This window comes from Phoenix dactylifera, chromosome 6, assembly GCF_051530095.1.
Source record: "Phoenix dactylifera cultivar Ajwa chromosome 6, Ajwa_hap1_PhDact_Kaust_v1.1, whole genome shotgun sequence".
Classification (NCBI taxonomy): domain Eukaryota; kingdom Viridiplantae; phylum Streptophyta; class Magnoliopsida; order Arecales; family Arecaceae; genus Phoenix; species Phoenix dactylifera.
This window is the reverse complement of record NC_143195.1, coordinates 29846971-29867193: the sequence shown is the minus strand read 5'-3', so window position 1 is coordinate 29867193 and position 20223 is coordinate 29846971. Positions and strand designations below refer to the sequence as shown.

The following is a 20223-nucleotide window of genomic DNA, read 5'->3' as shown; positions in this document are numbered from 1 at the left end:
TACTTGGCGCTGTCTCTGGTCAGCGCTTTCTACTTGAGCGCTTCTTTGGTCGGCGCCCGCTGGTCGGCTCTTTCTAGCCGAGCATCCCTACTTGGTTATTTCGGTTGGGCGCCTCTTGGCGCTTTCTCTGGTCGGCGCTCTTTGGCCGAGCGCCTTTCCGGTCGGCGCTCCCTAGCCGAGCGCCTCCGTGGCGATGACTTGGGGTTTTTCCCCCCAACAATATACAATCAAAAAATTTCAAGAAATAAAATCTCCCATCATTTGGAAGGAACAAGAAAACGACCCCTTATAATCAACGAATAGACTTATTGGTTATAACGATTGTTGGGGGGTGGATGGGGGATCCGAAATTTTAGTCTCACATTGAAAGAGTAGCAAAAAGGATTGTGCCTTATAAGAAGGGCCACCTCTTTTCTTTCATAGGGCTTTTTTAAGAAGGGCAAAGGAGAAACATCGTGCACGAGCCGCGCACGTGCGTGCTCTTTCAAAGCGAACAATATGTTTGATCGGATACCGTCACTTTTCCGCTAACAATATTTTGTTTCACATGGTAGGAAGGCACTGTGTGACTTCGGATTTCCAAACCGAACAACACGGCTCGCTGACTAAAGCCACACCTGCACGTTCCTTTCAGGACCAGCGGACGGGTTCGGACGGCAAGCGCCACCAGTGGGTGCGCTTGGACTTTGAACTCTGAAGTCAGGTCAAGCCCATGGAACCACCGGACCCGCCACGTTCAACTTTCAACAACAATCAAACAAATATAATTTTTTTTAACGAACATAGAACAAGTATTGATATTAAGAGACCCCAAGCTTTTTACCAAATATATTCCAATCCAGCGTGGCATGCCCAGCGTCACCCAACTTCTGCCAACGGCACCAAAAATTCTATTGCCACGTTGCAAGCCAACGGTGCATGAAACGATTATGGTGAGCCAAAGGACGGGCCCGCTTATCATCACTCATAAGCGATTTCTAGTTTTTCTAATCGAACGTAATTACATCTAATAAAATTAAAAAAATATATATAATAGTAAAAAAATAGGCTTGTAATTTTTTTAGAATTTTTTTTCAAATAATATACAACATAGAAGGTGTTTCAATCTGCTGCCGTACTGTTTATTTTTCGATACACCTGAGAGACACGTAAGGAGCCAAATTTTTTTGCTGAGCCCATGCATGTCCAAACACAGCAGGTGCTGATTGTCATGGGTATGGTAGCCTCCAACCATTTTTGAAGCCTCGATTGCCCGCTGACCGTGGAACAATGCGGTGAGAAAGGCTGTGAGGATAGCGATTTCTTTGTTAAGATAAAATAAAATTTAATTCCAAATTGGAACGCTTCTTCCCTGCCGTTGTCGGCTCTTGCCACCATCAGAGCTGACTTCCCGAAATGCCCTTCCCCTTCCCCGCCCTGACGGGACAAAAAGTTTCTGGTCAAGAGCTGGAAGTTCAATGGCATTTCCGGCATTGGGGAAGAAAAATCTGGGCATTGACCTCTGAATCGCTGTCGAGCTCTCCAATGACGACCCCGCCCCATCCCTTCCCATGAGTCCCGTTTGAACGATTCCTCTTTAGAATCTCTTCATGTGTGTATATATTTTTCTCTAGTGTCGTATAGATCTCAGAGGGCAAATACCAAGCGGTTCAGTTAGGATTAGGGTATCGCAGGTGAGCATATTTTTCCCTCTCTCCTCCTCCGTTAAACCCTTCTGTCTTGGTCCGAATTCTTTTTCTTTCCGATTTTTTTTTCTTTTTGAATTTTAGGGTGTTGATTCTTCGTAATGTTTGGTTGTGCGTGCTTTCTCTGAAAGCATTCGGAAAAACCATAATTTTTTTGGTGTTGAAAGGTAGAATTCTTTTTCTTTCCCATTGTTTTTTCTTTTTGAATTTTAAGGTTTTGCTTCTTCTAAATGCGTGGTTGTGTGTGCTTTCTCTGAGATTATTTGAAAAAACTATAAGTTTTTGGTGTTGAAAGGTAGGTAGATTTATATAAGATTTTGAGGGAATAAAGGTGCTTCCTTTTCTCTGTTCTGGCGTAGAATTCTCATTGGGAATCATGGATCTGGTTGGTCTATTAATGCCTTTCATTTGCTAATGAACTTGTTGCTAAACTTAGTACGGGCAGATTTGGACATCTAGATGGGGGGAAGTGTTCGTTATCAATGCAAATGATGTTTAAAGGACACATTTTGATTTCAGTTTCTCAGATTGTTGAGAGCGGAAAGCAAAACCGAGCTGAGGTTTGCATTGGATAATCACCAAGTGGTTCGATTTCCACTCAGTGGCATAAAATTGCAAATAGTTTGGCATATTGGAGCTCTTTGCAGTAGTAGCGAAAACGATGGCTTCGGCTGTTATGAATGTCACGGCGATGGTACTAGATTGGATGTCTGTGGCATTTGATGCTCCACTTGCCAGGGCAGTTGTTTTCGGGGTTCATATTGATGGTGAGTTCTATAGTTCTTATTGCTCAAACAATATAGAATTTTCATTTTGGTTTTGATTGCTAATTATACCAGGAGGGGAAGAAGGTGTTGTGAATTGAGTTTATGTTGGTGTTTTTGTGATTGAAGGGCACCTGGTTATTGAAGTGCTCCTGATCGCAGTCATACTGTTCCAGCTCACACGGAAGAGCTACAAGCCCCCCAAAAAGCCACTGACTGAGAAGGTTTGCTATTAGCTTGGAAATTGTAAATTAGTGACATTGATGTTTGTTCTTGGTTCACCTTTAAATTTCGTCTGTACTGTATTACTATCTATTGATTAAAAATAGCTTCTGATTGACCCTTTGATTGGGACTTTGTTGTTACGATAAATTTTGAATAATCTTATATCACAAACCGCAGGAAATAGATGAACTTTGTGAAGAATGGGCCCCAGAATCTCTTCATCCACCTATCACAGAGGAAATGCTAGCTCAACCTCCTACTCTGGAGAGGTGAATAAGATTGTCTCTTTGAGATTTCATTTTGCACCCCCCCCCCTCCGTGTCTACAGCAAGATGCATTTGTATCAATTATGCATGGTTTTACGTTTTAGCACATTGGTTGCTGGATGAAGATTTCTTTCTTAAATACATATCATGGATCATACTGCAATCTTCGCTGGTCTAACATTTCACTAAAGTCTCAGTGGAAAATGATGAAACAACTAATGATCAACTGAAATATTCAAATTGATAACATAATTTGGCATGAGGAATGCATTTAAGGTGCAATGGGCTTAATGATTAACATCAGAGAATAGGGTGCTAGTTGGTCAAGCCCAAGGTTTCAGATTGTTTGGGGTTTGACCTATGAAAGTATCAGGTAAAGAAGGCTCAGTTACCAACCTGTTGAACCCTGGATTTGCTAGGTGAACCTTTTGTCCTTGACAGCCAGCAAGTTCACTTTGGTTTTCTTGTTCTTTCACTGTATCCACCTAAGAACCATCTTGTCTTGCTAGGTGAACCTTTTGTCCTTGACAGCCAACAAGTTCACTTTGGTTTTCTTATTCTTTCACTGTATCCACCTAATAACCATCTTGTCTTCCCTTAATTGTTTAAACGTATGCTGCACTTGTCAAAACCATCTCATATCATTTTCCCTCAGTTGTCCTTGGTTGGTGCTGCAGTGAATATCTCTTTAATTTGCTCTTCCCCTACATTGAGCATTCATTTAACATACCTCCTATTTCATACCCATGCCCTTAGGATTTGGACTCACCCATCTAGGATCACCAAGACACTAGTATGAGGAGTTTAGTGGATTCAGGTCCATATTTTACTTAACAAAATTTCAGTGGATATAATAGAGAGAAGAACATGCACTCTGATAGACACTTTTCCTTTGCCTCAACCAAAATTGACCTTGCAATGCTTTTAGGTTGTCTTCTTGCGGGGATAACCATTTTATTTAGACCTGAATGAGACAAGTGGATTATTATAGAAGTTGAAGAATTATAAAGATACATGATTTTACCACTTCTCATGAGTTATTGTTTTGTGCAGTGCTGCTGGGCCCCACAGTATAATAGATGGGAGAGAAGTTGTGAACTTTGCATCAGCAAATTATCTTGGACTGGTTGGAAATGGGAAGATAATTGTGAGCAAAACCTAACCTTCTCACTTTCCATATTATTCATTTGTTGGTATCATTTTCATAAAGTTATCTTAATTTGAATCTATCTCAGGATTCATGCATTACTTCAGTGGAGAAATATGGTGTTGGTTCTTGTGGTCCTCGTAGTTTTTATGGGACAATTGGTACATACTGTTTCTTTACCATCACATGAATGTTTATGAAAAAGAAGTTCCAGCCTAATTAGTATCATTTTTGTAGATGTCCACCTTGATTGTGAGACCAAAATTGCAAAGTTCTTGGGAACTCCAGATTCTGTTCTCTATTCTTATGGGATTTCTACCATCTTCAGTGTTATTCCGGCTTTTTGCAAGAAAGGAGATATCATTGTTGCGTAAGTATACCTCTTCGTGTTTAGTATTTGTAACATTAGATTGGGAAAAAATTTAGAACATAAGTATTTCTGGATCATTTTATTATTAGAAATTAGATTGCCTTGGTAATAGCTAGTGTAGTTCAGCAAAGTAATAGGGGTGAATGATCTGTTATTTTTATGGTATACGTGGTGTTGCCCAAGGTGACAACCCAAGAGGGGGGGTGAATTGGGTTTTCTAAAAAGTATGTTCCCTAATTTTTACTTTGAATAGAATGCACCGGAATAATAAGATGTTAATTACTTAAGCTCTAGGCAATTACAAGTAAAGCAGTGGAAGATTAAGCTAGAGCAATTATACTATGGCTTTAGGGTGCAATTGATCTAAAACTAACTTATAGTTGTATGATCAATTTTAATCTATGTGTATGGTAAGAATGGAGTGGAAGCTAAGCAAATCACTTATAACTCTATAGAAAACAAAGCTAGAGATATTACACAATCAAGCATGAATGGAAGGCATGAAATACAAGAGATAAGGCATCACAAACACAAGGATGTATAGTGGTTCGGTGCACCCCAGCACCTACATCCACTTTCCAAGACCTCTTGGGAATTTCACTATAATCCCTTAGATTACAGTCGGTTGTTTTACAAGCTCACAATCCAACTTGTTGTTTTGCGAGATCACAACGAACTCGGTCGGTTTTCACAGGCTCACCGACTAGAACCAACCCCGATTGTTTTCCCGGGCTCACAATCAAACCCTTACACGTTGGTTTTACCCTCGGCTCACCAACAAACCTATCTCCGTTGGTTTTCCCCTTTGGCTCACCAACAAACCTATCTCCGTTGGTTTTCCCTTTGGCTCACCAACAAACCTTACACCGTTGGTTTTCCCTTTGGCTCACCAACAAACCTTACACCGTTGGTTTTCCCTTTGGCTCACCAACAAACCTTTAACCCCTTGATTCAATCCCTTGATTGAATCAAGTTACAAGATATTAAAACAAAGAATAAAACAAATCAAAGCTTCTTAAACAAGCAAATATAACAATATAAACAGATAGAGTAAAGAGAAGCCCTCAAACGAGTTTTGAAGATGGAGGAGCTCGACTTCTTCTTTACTTGACCCTCTTCTGATTTGGCACGAAGTAGAGGATCACCGCGGCAGCACACGGATGGAGAGGAAGCTTTAGGATACACTTGGAAGCTCTTCTTCTCTCTATTTCTCTTTGGATGGCCCTTTTTGTGCTTATGGGAGATTTCCCTTGTAATCTCTTTCCTAAATATTTTCTCCCACTTCCATGCCTTCTCCCCTAGCTCTCCTCTTGATTTTATAGCTTTAGAGGGAGTCCCAACAAAAATCTAGCCGTTAGAGACAAAAATAGAGCCGTTGGAATCAAGAAAAAACTAGCCGTTATGCCTCCCAGCGTGCTCGAGTCGACTCGGCTGAAGTAGGAGTCGACTCGGCTGAAACAGGAGTTGATCTGTGAATAGTAGTCTGCCGGCACTGTAGCTGGGAGTCGACTCCTGAAGTTGGGAGTCGACTCGAGATCACTGTAGCGCAGAAAATCAACTCTCTGTCTTTTTGTTTGTTCTCAGTCGGAGTCGACTCGTAGAGTCCCGGAGTCGACTCGAGCACTGTTCCTTGAAACTCTAGAGTGCCAGAGTCGACTCGAAACTTCCAGGAGTCGACTCGAGGACTATTCTTTTGAATTTTTCTTTGAATTTGCTCCTTCAACTTGAATTCTTTGAACTTGAAGCTTGGGCCAATGAATTGTAGCTTTCTTCCAACTTTTCTTGAGAACTTTGGAGGCCTTCTTGTATTCTTCCAACTTGCTATGTTCCTTGCAAAATAAATATCTTTCTCCTTGCAACACAAACATTAGTATTTATACTTCAAGGTTTTGTGATCATCAAAATCAATCTTTGAATCAATCTTTGGGTCATCAGTCTCCCCCTTTTTGATGATGACAAAACTTGGAGTATATGCAATATAAAAGATATTGTTTTCTAGAAGTAATACATAGCAAAGTTGCATGAAGTAGAAAACATATATATTTAAAAAACATACTTCATGATAATGCTTTAGATTTAATCAACTTAAGATAATCAATATATGTCAATTCCAGCTGATTTGTATTCAATTCAAAACATAAAGCATTATAAGCATATACTTAGATATTTCTCCCCCTTTTTGACAACATCAAAAAGATAGGGAAACATTAAGCACAAAGATCAGAATACTCATATATTTCTTTTCCTTATTGTACTCTGATTTGAATGTTAAATTATTGCAAGGATATGAATCATATAACTCAAGGCAATAATATTGGAATCAGATTAATGAGCACAGATCAGAGCCAATTAAGATAATTTCAGAACAGAGCACATTAAATGTGATTTCAAGAAGTTTTCTAATTTGATACCACAGATAGTTTTCTATTCAAGTGTAGGTGGAATCTTCCTTAGGTTAATCCAAGAAGTACTACAAATGATATTCAAAGAAAACACGAGTGAAAATCTAACCTCTCTTCAATAATAAGTATGAAAGCTTGTTCATTTAAGACCTTTTGCCCAATCTATTAAGTATTTTATCAAACATGAGAGCAATTTTAGTTAATTTTCAGAGTAAAAGATCAAAACTTATATATTTGAGAGACATATCATCATGTTGGATCATTAATTTTTAATGTCTTCAAAGTTCTTTTATTCCTTTAGAAAATAAGCACAATTTGATACATATATAAAAATATGAATTGGCACAGAATTGACGTTCTAAAGAGCAAGCTAATTAGGACTTATTAGTGAATTTCAAAATAAATTTTCTAAGAGATACTCAAGACCATTCAACACGTTATTCTCCCCCTTTGTCATTAAGTTAAAGGCTCTTAAGATCAACTTGCAATTTGGTTCATGATTTATGCATAAGATATACTAACCAAATAACACGCCTCAAGGTGTATCATAAAGGTTTTCAGATTTAAATTTCAGATGATACACATTGGAGAGTATTAGGATCACTTTTCATTTTGTATTCTTTCTCTCTCCTTTATAAATTTATGCAATTAAGTTCCATCAGACCTCTCCTTCTGAAATTTTCTTTCTCCCCCTCAATTGATCATTCCATCTAAGAGTTTTAAAATTTGAAGATAATGTTCAATAAAATCGTCAATCTCAAAAATATATTTTCTATAAGTTTCAGCTTATTTTCACAAGACTCAAGGTTTGAGATAAGACAACCTTTATAGAACTCATCTCAAGGTAATTAAAGCATGTCTTGCAATATAAGGAGGTTCATCAAAATCAATCCATAAAGTGCAAGGTATGCATCAAATTGAAGTGACTTTAGGATAAGATACTGAATATCTAAAGCTCCCCCTTAAAAGATGCATTCTTCTTTAATCTTTCTTTTCTTCTGTCGAATTTCAGATTTTAATGATAAACGTGAATAGAGCTGAAACTTTATGATATCAAGAATGTAGAGTGATCTAGAAATATTCACAATTTATAGTAATCACTCTTTTTAATCTTTTAAGAACAAGTTATGCTTTCTCCTAATCTTAGAGAAAATGTATGAAAATATTAATCAAAAGTAATTCATTTGAAGCTTAGTTTCTTTCAAAAGCATTTACATTTTCTTTCTTTTAGATCATTCACTCTATTGATGAAAGTCTTTAATGATATAGGAGAGAAAAAAAAACATATAGATGATCATGGAAGTATATGTATTTATAGAACTCAATTTCTTAATCACAATTTTTCAGCAATGTATACATGAAACTCAATAAATTTTTAAATATTAAAATAAAGTCATATATTTTAAAAATATTTACTTGCAATCAAGATCATTGAAAGACACATCATTTAGACCAATATTGGTACATTTTAATGATAAGAAAAGATATGTTTCGGATGCGTATCGGAGCAATCAAAATAAATTCTGTTTTTCTTACATTAACATTTTATTTAGTAATCATATGGAGTTTAAGCTTTTATACAAAATCAAATTCTGAATTTCATAAAGATTTTTAATAGAGGCCTTTTAAGTCATAATTTGAGATATGTATCTTTCACATTGTGGCTCATCTTAAATTATTATGATTGAAAAATACATATTTCAATACCATTAAAGCACTTTCAGAATCTTTGTGTTTAATTTTGAGTTTCGATACAAAATAAAGGATATTTTAACAAGTATTAGGACATTATGTATCAAAGTTAGGCGAGTAGAAAGATAGATCAAAATCAATTTATTTTCCCTAAATAGAGATATTCTTCTCTTCTCCTTTCTACAATTTTATTTAGCTTTCAGATTTTAACAATGATTGTGAATGACAAATCTGAAATTTCTTTTCAATAAAACTAAACAAAAGATGTTATGTAGCAATTCATGCATTCAATCAAATTGTCCAAGTATGAAACATTACAAAATATTGAGAACCCATAAATCAAGACATCATACTATATGCAAAATATATTAAGTGTTAAGTCATGCATTAAAATAATAATAACAAGCATGTCAAGGATCAAAGTCAATTCTTTTCAAATACACTCCCCCTATTTAAATATCATCTTGCATTGACTTCATCCTTATGGTGTGTTTCCAAGTGACTAATAATTAGACTTGATTCTTCTTATATATTTTCATTTACTTTGTCTTTCATTTTCAACTTTCTTATGCTTTATATTCTATTTGCTCCCTATCCGGTGGAGTTGGGAAGGGGCACGAGGTACTACCACTAGCCTCCCTCTTGTGCCGTCCCTAATATGCCCTACACCGAATAGTTGGGTCAAATAGTGCTGGGTACTACCACTAGCCTCCCCATTGGCACCATCCCTATGATGAGCAATATAGAAAGATTAAAATGTTTGCTTCGAATTCTCCCTGTTTAAGTGTAATTAATTATGGATTTTATCCCTTCCAAATGTGCCAAATATATTATGCTTGTTTTACTTTTCCTTAAGATTGGAGTATTTGCCTTTGCTTAGATTCTACACCTCTTGAATAATATTCATTTTCTTTTCTTTATCTCTCTCTCTTTTTGTTATTCTCAAGTAATTTACATGAAAGAGCAGAATAAAGAATTAATCTTGTGTATCATATATATGTATATCATGCAAACAACATTTTTATTATGCTCATGGATTCATAACTTCTCACAAGTTATTTTACATCAAACTTTTAAGCATATACTTGTGTATTTCATGGTTATGATATAGGCAAAGAAATCATTTATTTTAGGCAAACCATGAAACAATTTCTAAGAGCATAAGTCAATCAATATGTATAGAGCCATGATATCAAAAGTTAATAATTAAAGAACTTAATCATGGCATAATAAGACTTAAGTTGTTGACTTTGCTCAAGAAGTATCTAGAATTACCAATCCATTCTGCATTCTTCAGTCAAATACCTACTAGATTTCTTATGTATGAACCTTTGGCTGAAGAAGGTCCTCTCTCTTGTTTGCAAGTGAATGTTTATTGTATCTTACATGGAGATATCCTTCAAGTTGAGATCTCTCATTTTCTTGCTCAAGGATCCTGCATTATTAACAAACTCCTTTTCTTTCTTGAAAGAAAGTCATTGGTTTCTTCAAGATACAAAACATTCATCCAACATATTTTTTTTTTTTAACTAGATGACTCAATATAAGATATGACAATAGTTGAATATTGAGTCACTTTACGCCAGAGATTGCCTAAATATAAGCAAGCACATATCACTTGAACTAAAGAGATAGTTTCATTAACCAAGATGGTTCAAGAACAAGTATGTGAGGCAATAGGAAGTTTTATCAAGGTCAAATCAATTTCTCAAAAACGATTTAGTTTAGATTTTATTTGCTTAAGATAATTATTAATAAGACATGCTAGCTAAGTTTTAATCAACTTATCTTAAACAGTTGTTTCTATCAAAATTCAGATTATGATTTATTTGTTATCAATAAAATATGATTCATTAAACTTAGATTGAAGGCTTGCACAAGTGCACATAATGAGCATATAATCTGGTCTACTAGCTGTATGATAAAATAATTATTCTATCATGCTTCAATACAACTTTAAAACAATAGATCTACTTTGCTCATTCTTTTCAAATTCTACAAGATGGGATCATAGATATACCCTCTTCATGCCAATCTTCTATAAGTGTTTTCTTGTGGACTAACTTTGGTCAATGAAGATCCCCTTTCTTGTTTGTCTTAATTTGGAGTTTGAGAAAGGAAATGTTAACTCGTTCATTATACATATTTCAAACTCACTTTGCATGAGCTTAGTAAAAATCTACATATAAATCTTCATTAGCAGAACCAAAAATGATGTCACAAATTCTTCCTTTTGATACATAGATTTATCATTATTACTTTCTATCAAAAGGGTTGCTTAAACTTTTATATTATGCTTTTGATGCTTGTTCCAAATTATATATTGCTTTATCATATTTGTAATGAGTATTTTCAAATATGGTGGTTATTTAACATATATCTTCTTTAATAAAGTAAGCATATAGGAGTCCATTCTACACACTCATTTGATAGAATATAAAGCTCATAAAGCAAGCAAATAATAATGGTGATCTTTACTTCTAATCATGCAGGAATCAAGATCTATTTCATTTTCTAAGCAAACAATTTTTCTTCATTAAATGTATTTCTGAAAAACTCAATTTGGTTATAATTATTAACATGTTTTCAGATTGTTATATGTAAAAGATTAACCATATACATAAATAATTTAATTTTAGTATTTTGATAATAAATCAGTAGTCTCATAAAGAATAAGATACCTTGATATTTTTGCACCTAAAAACTTTTCATTGAATACTCTATATGCATTGCTTGATGAATGATATCCAAGGGTAGACATATCTCTATCAGATTTGGCATTATTTTCATAAGAGCATATTAAGCATAACATGTACGACTGAAAAATGTGAAAGATATGCAATGGTTCATTTTCCATTTTTTCAGAAGATCAAAATTTTTATCAAAAATAGATTTAATAGAAATCATATGTATGACAAGCAGTGATGATAGTCTTTTGAAGAATAGATGACTATCATACACAATTGTCTTTTTCATTTCTTCAAGAATTCTATTAACTCTATTTTACTCATGGTGTCCTCGGTGCTGAAATCATTGGATTTAATATTATTTTCTGTATAACCTTTATCAGGATTTTGGTTTTCAACACTGTGCCATGATACTCTTTATCTTCACAGTTTGGAAACCTTTTTCATTTGAAACACTTTTACATGGTTTAGCAAATACAGAAAAAATACTTTAGTTTTATTTGCCAAGAACAAATCCAATGTAAGCTTTTGAGAACTTAGAGATGGAAACAACATCTTTTAGATTTAGAAATGATTTTTGTTTGTTTCCTTAGTTAGCATGCATAGCAAAACTTTGACCTTTCAGAGGATAATCTAAGTAAGCCAATGGCAAGGTCTTTTGAGATTAAGTACATACTAGCATGAGTTGATTTTATATGCCAAGGATGGTTTCTTTAATCTTGGCATTCATAGTGCATATATTCAAAAGCATACCAAGTACACATTATCATATCTATGATCAATAAATAATAATGCCATGGATAAAAACTCTCACTCAAGCATATAGAGAATTCATAGAGTTATTCTTAATAAATTGATTAATCATTTAGCAACTTATCCAATAGTGAGTATCCTATAAAATGAAGTGATTTGATTATATTTCCAAAAGTATTTTCTATATCACAAAATTGGTCAATACTTGCAATTCATATTTCAATCAAATACTAAAGCAAAAATGATGAAATGCAAGGTTTACTGATTTCATTATTATTATTATTTTTTTTTTAAAATTACTTTTCATAAGTATGTTTTAAGTTTCATTTTTTGATGTGTGTCTAGAACACCCATTTGTATGAAAGTTCTATTTGTTCCATGGGTATCTTGGCACACCTATGTCTACATCCTCATATTTTCATTTTGGGTACCCAAGCTTGCTTGGGTCCTTGAGAGTTAGGACATATGGTTCCTTTTGGAACCTAAATCTGTTTAATAGTAATAACTTTACCATTTGATTTAATTGTACTAGAACTATAGGTAAGGTTGTTATGTCCATTCTTTTGATGTTTGAAATACGTTATCCTTCTTGATGATTTGCTTGATAAATTCAAAACATTTTTCTTTAGGGATTCATTGCTAAGTGAAGGAATCAAGCCAAATTTTGATTTATCAAAATCAGCATGTTGGCTTTCAAACATCATTTTTAATCTTTCTGAACTTACAGTAAACTTGTTAATAAGAGATTTCAGTTGGTCAACCTCTTTACTCAAGTTTTGGTTTGTTTTGATTAAGCTATGATTTTTCTGAATCAATTCTTCTGAATTTAACCTTAAGCTTTTATTTTCAGAATTTAGTTTGTCTTGTATTTCAGCAATAGAATTTCTTTCTTTTGAAATTTGCAAATTTAGCTTTTTAAGATTTTTATTTTTCATAGCTAATTTTCTACATTCACCATACAAATCATGGAAAGCATTTAAAAGTTCATCATAAGAAAATTCTTCATGAAATTCACTAGATTCAGATTCTACTTTATTTTCTAGTGCCATAAAACATAAGTTAGTTACCTCTTGTAGTTCATTGTTGCTTCTAGCTTTCTTACTTTTTATCTCTTTCTTCCTTTCTTCTTGCTTCCTCTTCTTCTTTGACTTTAGGAAGCTTTTGAATTTTCTTGCTGTTGTTTCTTCCTCGAGTCGACTCGAGTTTACTTGGAGTCGACTCGACTGACTTGAGAGTCGACTCGAGATCTTTGGGAGACGTCTCGTTCTCAGAGGCCTAAAAGATGATTCTCTGTCTTTTGAATTGTTCTGCCTCGGAGTCGACTCGGGCCTTGTCGGAGTCGACTCGGCTAACTTGGGAGTCGACTCGGAACTACTTGGAGTCGACTCGTTCACAGGGTCTTCAAGACTGTGTCTCTGCCTTTCAGACTGTTCTTCTCTAGGAGTCGACTCAGACAAACTGGGAGTCGACTCGGCTACTGTGGAGGATTCTGCAATCTCATAGTTAGTACGCAATTGAAGCACATGTGAGCTAATCTGAGATCTATCATAAATATTTTCTAAAGTATCCCAGATCTCCTTAGCAAATAAGCATGCAGAAATTTCATTAAACTTTGTTTCATGAATAGCACAATATAATATGTTCATAGCATTAGCATTCAATTGTGCTAAGTCCTTTTCATTAATAGTTCGAGAGAGTGTGTGAAGGTCATTTATTATGATTTTTCATAAATAATAGTTTTGTGATTGAATAAAAATGCGCATGCGTGCTTTCCAATATGTGTAGTCTATGCCATTAAACAGTGGAGGCCTATCAATTAACTGTCCCTCTCCTAGAAAACTATCTATTTGAGTTGTCATGATCTTTGGCTCTTGATCGTGAGATCAATAATTAATCTTGAGCACCTGCTCTGATACCACTTGTTGCCCAAGGTGACAACCCAAGAGGGGGGGTGAATTGGGTTTTCTAAAAATTATGTTCCCTAATTTTTACTTTGAATAGAATGCAGCGGAATAATAAGATGTTAATTACTTAAGCTCTAGGCAATTACAAGTAAAGCAGTGGAAGATTAAGCTAGAGCAATTATACTATGGCTTTAGGGTGCAATTGATCTAAAACTAACTTATAGTTGTATGATCAATTTTAATCTATGTGTATGGTAAGAATGGAGTGGAAGCTAAGCAAATCACTTATAACTCTATAGAAAACAAAGCTAGAGATATTACACAATCAAGCATGAATGGAAGGCATGAAATACAAGAGATAAGGCATCACAAACACAAGGATGTATAGTGGTTCGGTGCACCCCAGCACCTACATCCACTCCCCAAGACCTCTTGGGAATTTCACTATAATCCCTTAGATTACAGTCGGTTGTTTTACAAGCTCACAACCCAACTTGTTGTTTTGCGAGATCACAACGAACTCGGTCGGTTTTCACAGGCTCACCGACTAGAACCAACCCCGATTGTTTTCCCGGGCTCACAATCAAACCCTTACACGTTGGTTTTACCCTCGGCTCACCAACAAACCTATCTCCGTTGGTTTTCCCCTTTGGCTCACCAACAAACCTATCTCCGTTGGTTTTCCCTTTGGCTCACCAACAAACCTTACACCGTTGGTTTTTCCTTTGGCTCACCAACAAACCTTACACCGTTGGTTTTCCCTTTGGCTCACCAACAAACCTTTAACCCCTTGATTCAATCCATCGATTGAATCAAGTTACAAGATATTAAAACAAAGAATAAAACAAATCAAAGCTTCTTAAACAAGCAAATATAACAATATAAACAGATAGAGTAAAGAGAAGCCCTCAAACGAGTTTTGAAGATGGAGGAGCTCGACTTCTTCTTTACTTGACCCTCTTCTGATTTGGCACGAAGTAGAGGATCACCACGGCAGCACACGGATGGAGAGGAAGCTTTAGGATACACTTGGAAGCTCTTCTTCTCTCTATTTCTCTTTGGATGGCCCTTTTTGTGCTTATGGGAGATTTCCCTTGTAATCTCTTTCCTAAATGTTTTCTCCCACTTCCATGCCTTCTCCCCTAGCTCTCCTCTTGATTTTATAGCTTTAGAGGGAGTCCCAACAAAAATCTAGCCGTTAGAGACAAAAATAGAGCCGTTGGAATCAAGAAAAAACTAGCCGTTATGCCTCCCAGCGTGCTCGAGTCGACTCGGCTGAAGTAGGAGTCGACTCGGCTGAAACAGGAGTTGATCTGTGAATAGTAGTCTGCCGGCACTGTAGCTGGGAGTCGACTCCTGAAGTTGGGAGTCGACTCGAGATCACTGTAGCGCAGAAAATCAACTCTCTGTCTTTTTGTTTGTTCTCAGTCGGAGTCGACTCGTAGAGTCCCGGAGTCGACTCGAGCACTGTTCCTTGAAACTCTAGAGTGCCAGAGTCGACTCGAAACTTCCAGGAGTCGACTCGAGGACTATTCTTTTGAATTTTTCTTTGAATTTGCTCCTTCAACTTGAATTCTTTGAACTTGAAGCTTGGGCCAATGAATTGTAGCTTTCTTCCAACTTTTCTTGAGAACTTTGGAGGCCTTCTTGTATTCTTCCAACTTGCTATGTTCCTTGCAAAATAAATATCTTTCTCCTTGCAACACAAACATTAGTATTTATACTTCAAGGTTTTGTGATCATCAAAATCAATCTTTGAATCAATCTTTGGGTCATCACGTGGGTTGCCGCAATGTGTTTATACTTTTAGTTGTTTCCAAAATTTTAAGGAAAATGATCTTCTGATTTTTCAGAATTCTGGATTTAAGATTCAAATTTTGAATTGGTACTGAATTTGAAACTAATAGAATAACTGTGATTCAGATGAAATCTTAAAGATTAATTGCTACTCTTTATTTTTTTCATTCATGTTTTAGGACTATACAAATGTTGAAATGAAGAATCTTTTCCTAGGAACATAGCTTTCTTGTCCATGTTATTCTAAAGCATACTGTACTACTTATTTTAGCTTGTTTTTGTGTAAATAGCTGAATTTTGTCTGAATAGCAGTTATTATTTTTCTTAGGTGGCCACTTTAGTGCCACAAGAAATCATATGTACAATGTTAATGTTCGATATTACTCTACACAACATATAAAATGTTATTACTGAATTAACAGCGATGAGGGTGTTCACTGGGGAGTGCAAAATGGACTTCACTTATCAAGAAGTACTGTTGTTTATTTCAAACACAATGATATGGCATCGTTGGAGAGCACATTGGATAAAATGACTTGTGGAAATAAGCGAGCAAAAAAGATACGACGCTATATTGTTGTTGAAGCTGTATACCAGGTGCGTTTGTTGATTTCTTCATGCTTCTGGTGAAATAATCAGGCCTTCTATCTTTTTAGACTATGCACCCTTCTTGGCCAAGAAAAGAAGTTGTTGAATGTCCAGAATTCACTTAATTTGCTTGAAATTCCTCCATCTTTAGTTGGTAACCTTTGGATATTTAGCAAGTATTTGTGTAAACTGAAGGAAGTGCAAGTGTAATGTAATAAAGTTCATCCTCGCTACCAAGTAAATCAGTAGAAGATGTTTTATGTGTAAAGGGTTCAAAAAGTTATAATCAACATTAATTTTACAGTGCATAAGAAGTATAGAGTGCGCATTTAAACAGTGATGTGAATTAGATCAGTATCAACCAACAAAAATCTCTCCCTCCAGTGTTGAGATATTGCATATATTTTATACAAAAGGTACATGAATATAGTGAGGGCTGTCTATTTAGATTGTACACCCAGTAAATGTTTTTGCTTGCACACTATGCCACAGCCATCTGTCAAGATTGATGTAATGGGCTGGCAATATGATGGTTGATACTCCCCTTTGTGGCTGCCTAAAGCCTTTTTGCCTTGTTGCTGGCACTCAAATTTTCTTCACATGCCCATTCTATACTTGTAAGCTATAAAATTCACTTTTTTGTCTTTTAATAGCTATTATGTAAGGAATAAAGTAGTTTGTCATTGATGCATCAGAATATAATACTCTTATAACTTCTCAATGATTTCTGATCTTCTCAACATCCACCACAACAGAGAAATAATTCTCATTCACCACAAATTTAGGTAACAAAGTGAAAATACAAACTCTCACCTGCCATCTTGGGGTTTTTGGTTTCACTGTTTTATCGTTGTTTTCCTTTACTCATACTCTTCCTGGAAGGTTCATATGGACCTCTCTTCTGATTTTAAACATTACTTGATGTGTATTAGGCCATATGACAGTTTGTACTTTAAAATAAAAAGGTCTACAGTTTGTGGAATTCGATATACTTATGTCTACAATTCACCTTATGAATGCAAAGTCTAGTGCATTATTAGATTTAATTTCTGCAGTCGAAGGCTGTATATTTATCCCTTCTATCTTATAATTTTGAAATTTGTTTTGCATGGAACTTAATATAGAGGTTGTAAAGAATTTTTAGTTTAGAATTCTGTCCATTCCATCTTATAAGTTCCAAGTCCTGATAATTTATTCAATAAAAAAAAAAAATTGGCCAGTTAGAGTCCCCTTTCTTACTTCAAGGACATTGTCATGCTTATGAATAATGCAGAATTCTGGTCAAATAGCACCATTGGATGAGATTGTCAGACTGAAAGAGAAATATCGCTTCCGGCTTGTGTTGGATGAAAGCCATTCATTTGGTGTGCTTGGAAAATCTGGGAGAGGCCTTGCTGAATATTGTGGGGTTCCGGTAGGTCTTAGGATTCCAGTCCTATCTGTCTTGCTTCTTCCATATCCATTTCTTTGCATTCTCAATTTTATTTGTCAATACAGATTGAGAAAATTGATATAATAACTGCTGGTATGGGGAATGCCTTGGCAACTGATGGAGGCTTTTGCACTGGAAGTGTCAGAGTTGTTGATCACCAGGTATATACAAATTAAATTGATAGTTTGATCTGTTATTGGAATTATTCTGTAGTGCTTTTGGAGCATAGAAAGTTACATTATGCACTATCATGTAGGCTTAGCTCTTTACTAAACAAATTTTGTATTTGCAGCGTCTCAGTAGCTCTGGTTATGTCTTTTCTGCATCTTTGCCTCCTTATCTTGCAAGTGCAGCAATTACTGCAGTCGATTACTTGGAGGAAAATCCATCTGTCCTTGAAACACTCAGGAGCAATATCGCCTTATTACAGAAAGGTGTGTTTTTTTGTAACAAGCAATTTGACAAGATACAAAGTTATAAATGCTATCTTTGATTTATTTTTCTGGGAATCACATGAAAATACTAAGCAACTACCCCATATTGTTGGTGACTGGTTCCCACACTAAAATATAGTCTCTTAAATACAGTATGATATTGACCATAAGTGGTTTTAGTACTTTCTTGACACGGTAAGAAATGTATGGTGCACTCATTGATGAATCTACGTCATAAGCTGGTAAAATATTTGTTGAAAAAACTCAAGTGTCTATTCAATACTGTCAACCTCAGCAATCAAAAGTTCATTTTCATTGTAGAAATTGATTTCTCAGCTGATAGTAAGTGCTCTATATAGAGCTGGAACAACCCATAACCTGTTAGATACCAAACTTATTTGAAGCTTGCTTAGAGCTAAAAGTTTCTACTACAAACATGCATGGTGGCCAAGCAATCAGGGCATTCTCTTCCTTGCCCTACTCACGTCTTCCCTCCACTCTGTAGCATGGAGTGGGCTACTGGTCTTTATGCTTGGATTCCACTGTTTAGCACCAAGGTTTCAAGTGCCAGCCCATTGTAACAGCACCCAGCACAAGTCGGGAGAACATCTATGAAGTATAATTTTAAATAAAAAGAGCCATTAGGACCTTTTCTTTTTCCTTTTCGTTTATTGCCCTCTTTTGGAACAGCATGCCCCATGTCATCAACACTTGAATCCTTGGCTGGCACAAGCAATCAGCTGGCTAGTTTCCTTAACAAAGAGACTCGTAGACATTGCTTGCCTTTCATTAGGTAGCAACTAATTAGTTGAGTGAAGAAATTAGGCCTTCAATATTACCTAATCATTATCATATTGTTGACATAGTTTCAACATGATTTTCTGATTGATGCTCTGTAAACTTATTTTATCATTCATTAAGTAATATGCTGGTAAATGCATTTCTCTACCGCCAGGGAACTTTTGCTGTTCATTATTGGTGCTTGATCGCTCATTCCTTTTGTGCTGACTGTCATGAGAAATGCTACTGGATTTTCCAGTGTGATTATAGTACAACATTCTGACATTTATTTTGATCTAAGAATACTAAACTACATTGCAATAATATGAAGATTACCTCCTATTTTCTATCAGATGAGCAAGTAAGCTCAACAAAAGCTTTCCTTGCTGGACATTAGAGTCTAAATCTAACCTCCTGGCATTTTTTTATCATCTTGGGAAAGTGCAGGCTTGGCTGATGTACCAGGACTGATAATCACTAGCCATCCTTTATCACCTATCGTATTTCTGAAACTTAAAAAATCAACAGGCTCAGCAAAGACTGACTTGCAGCTTCTCGACACTATTGCTGATAGGGTAAGCCGATGGATGACACTATTGCAAGAAGAAATTGGATTCTGAAGTATCCTAAATCATTATTCCTGATAATCCTTTTCCTTTAACAGGTCTTAAAAGAAGATTCGGTTTTCGTTGTGACCTTGAAAAGGTCTACTCTGGACAAATGTCACCTTCCTGTTGGCATCCGCTTGTTTGTTTCAGCAGGTCATTCTGAGTCTGACCTACTGAAAGCATCTGAGTCGTTAAAGAGAGTTGCAGCATCCGTGCTGGCTGAGCTTCTTTGAGGTTCTGTTTGCCAATGAAGGAACAGGAGCAGGTCAAATTATATCAACATTTTGATTTTGCACCTTGGCTTGAACGTTGTCGTTTGTGGGTCTAGATATGTACCTAAGCTACATTCATTTTGCCACCCAGGATGTGCTTTCATGGTTTCTAGCAGGTAGAAATTCTGTATAGTATTGATATGCTTTAATTTGAATGTCTCTGCATGCCTGCCTTCTCTTTTGTTCAGATATCCCTTGGAATTGAGAAAATCAGCAGTCTTGAATGTACTCTTAGACCATTTAACTAAGAAATTTGCATTGTTCGTTGAATAAAGTGATGAAAATTTCAACATGGACACTCCTTAGCCTGATAGCTCTTAGATGGAAAGAATCATGTACATTTGGATGCAACCATTTTAATTTCAAGTGTATATGTTCAAAGTCCACTCTTTCTGCTAATGTTAATTACTAACTAAT

The 20223-nt window shown here is 35.7% G+C and overlaps 1 protein-coding gene across 1 annotated transcript; it reads left to right on the top strand.

Moving 5' to 3' along the window:
* Positions 1–1309: 1309 nt before the first annotated feature.
* Positions 1310–19987, top strand: LOC103702902 (long chain base biosynthesis protein 1b-like). Its single transcript, XM_039118688.3, has 13 exons — positions 1310–1673; positions 2205–2452; positions 2579–2673; positions 2852–2943; positions 3994–4087; positions 4176–4248; positions 4325–4457; positions 16115–16289; positions 17554–17694; positions 17778–17873; positions 18005–18146; positions 19374–19501; positions 19591–19987. The coding sequence occupies exons 2-13, from the start codon at positions 2347–2349 to the stop codon at positions 19765–19767; spliced, it is 1452 nt and encodes a 483-aa protein (XP_038974616.3). The 5' UTR covers positions 1310–1673; positions 2205–2346; the 3' UTR covers positions 19768–19987.
* The last annotated feature ends 236 nt before the right edge of the window (positions 19988–20223 follow it).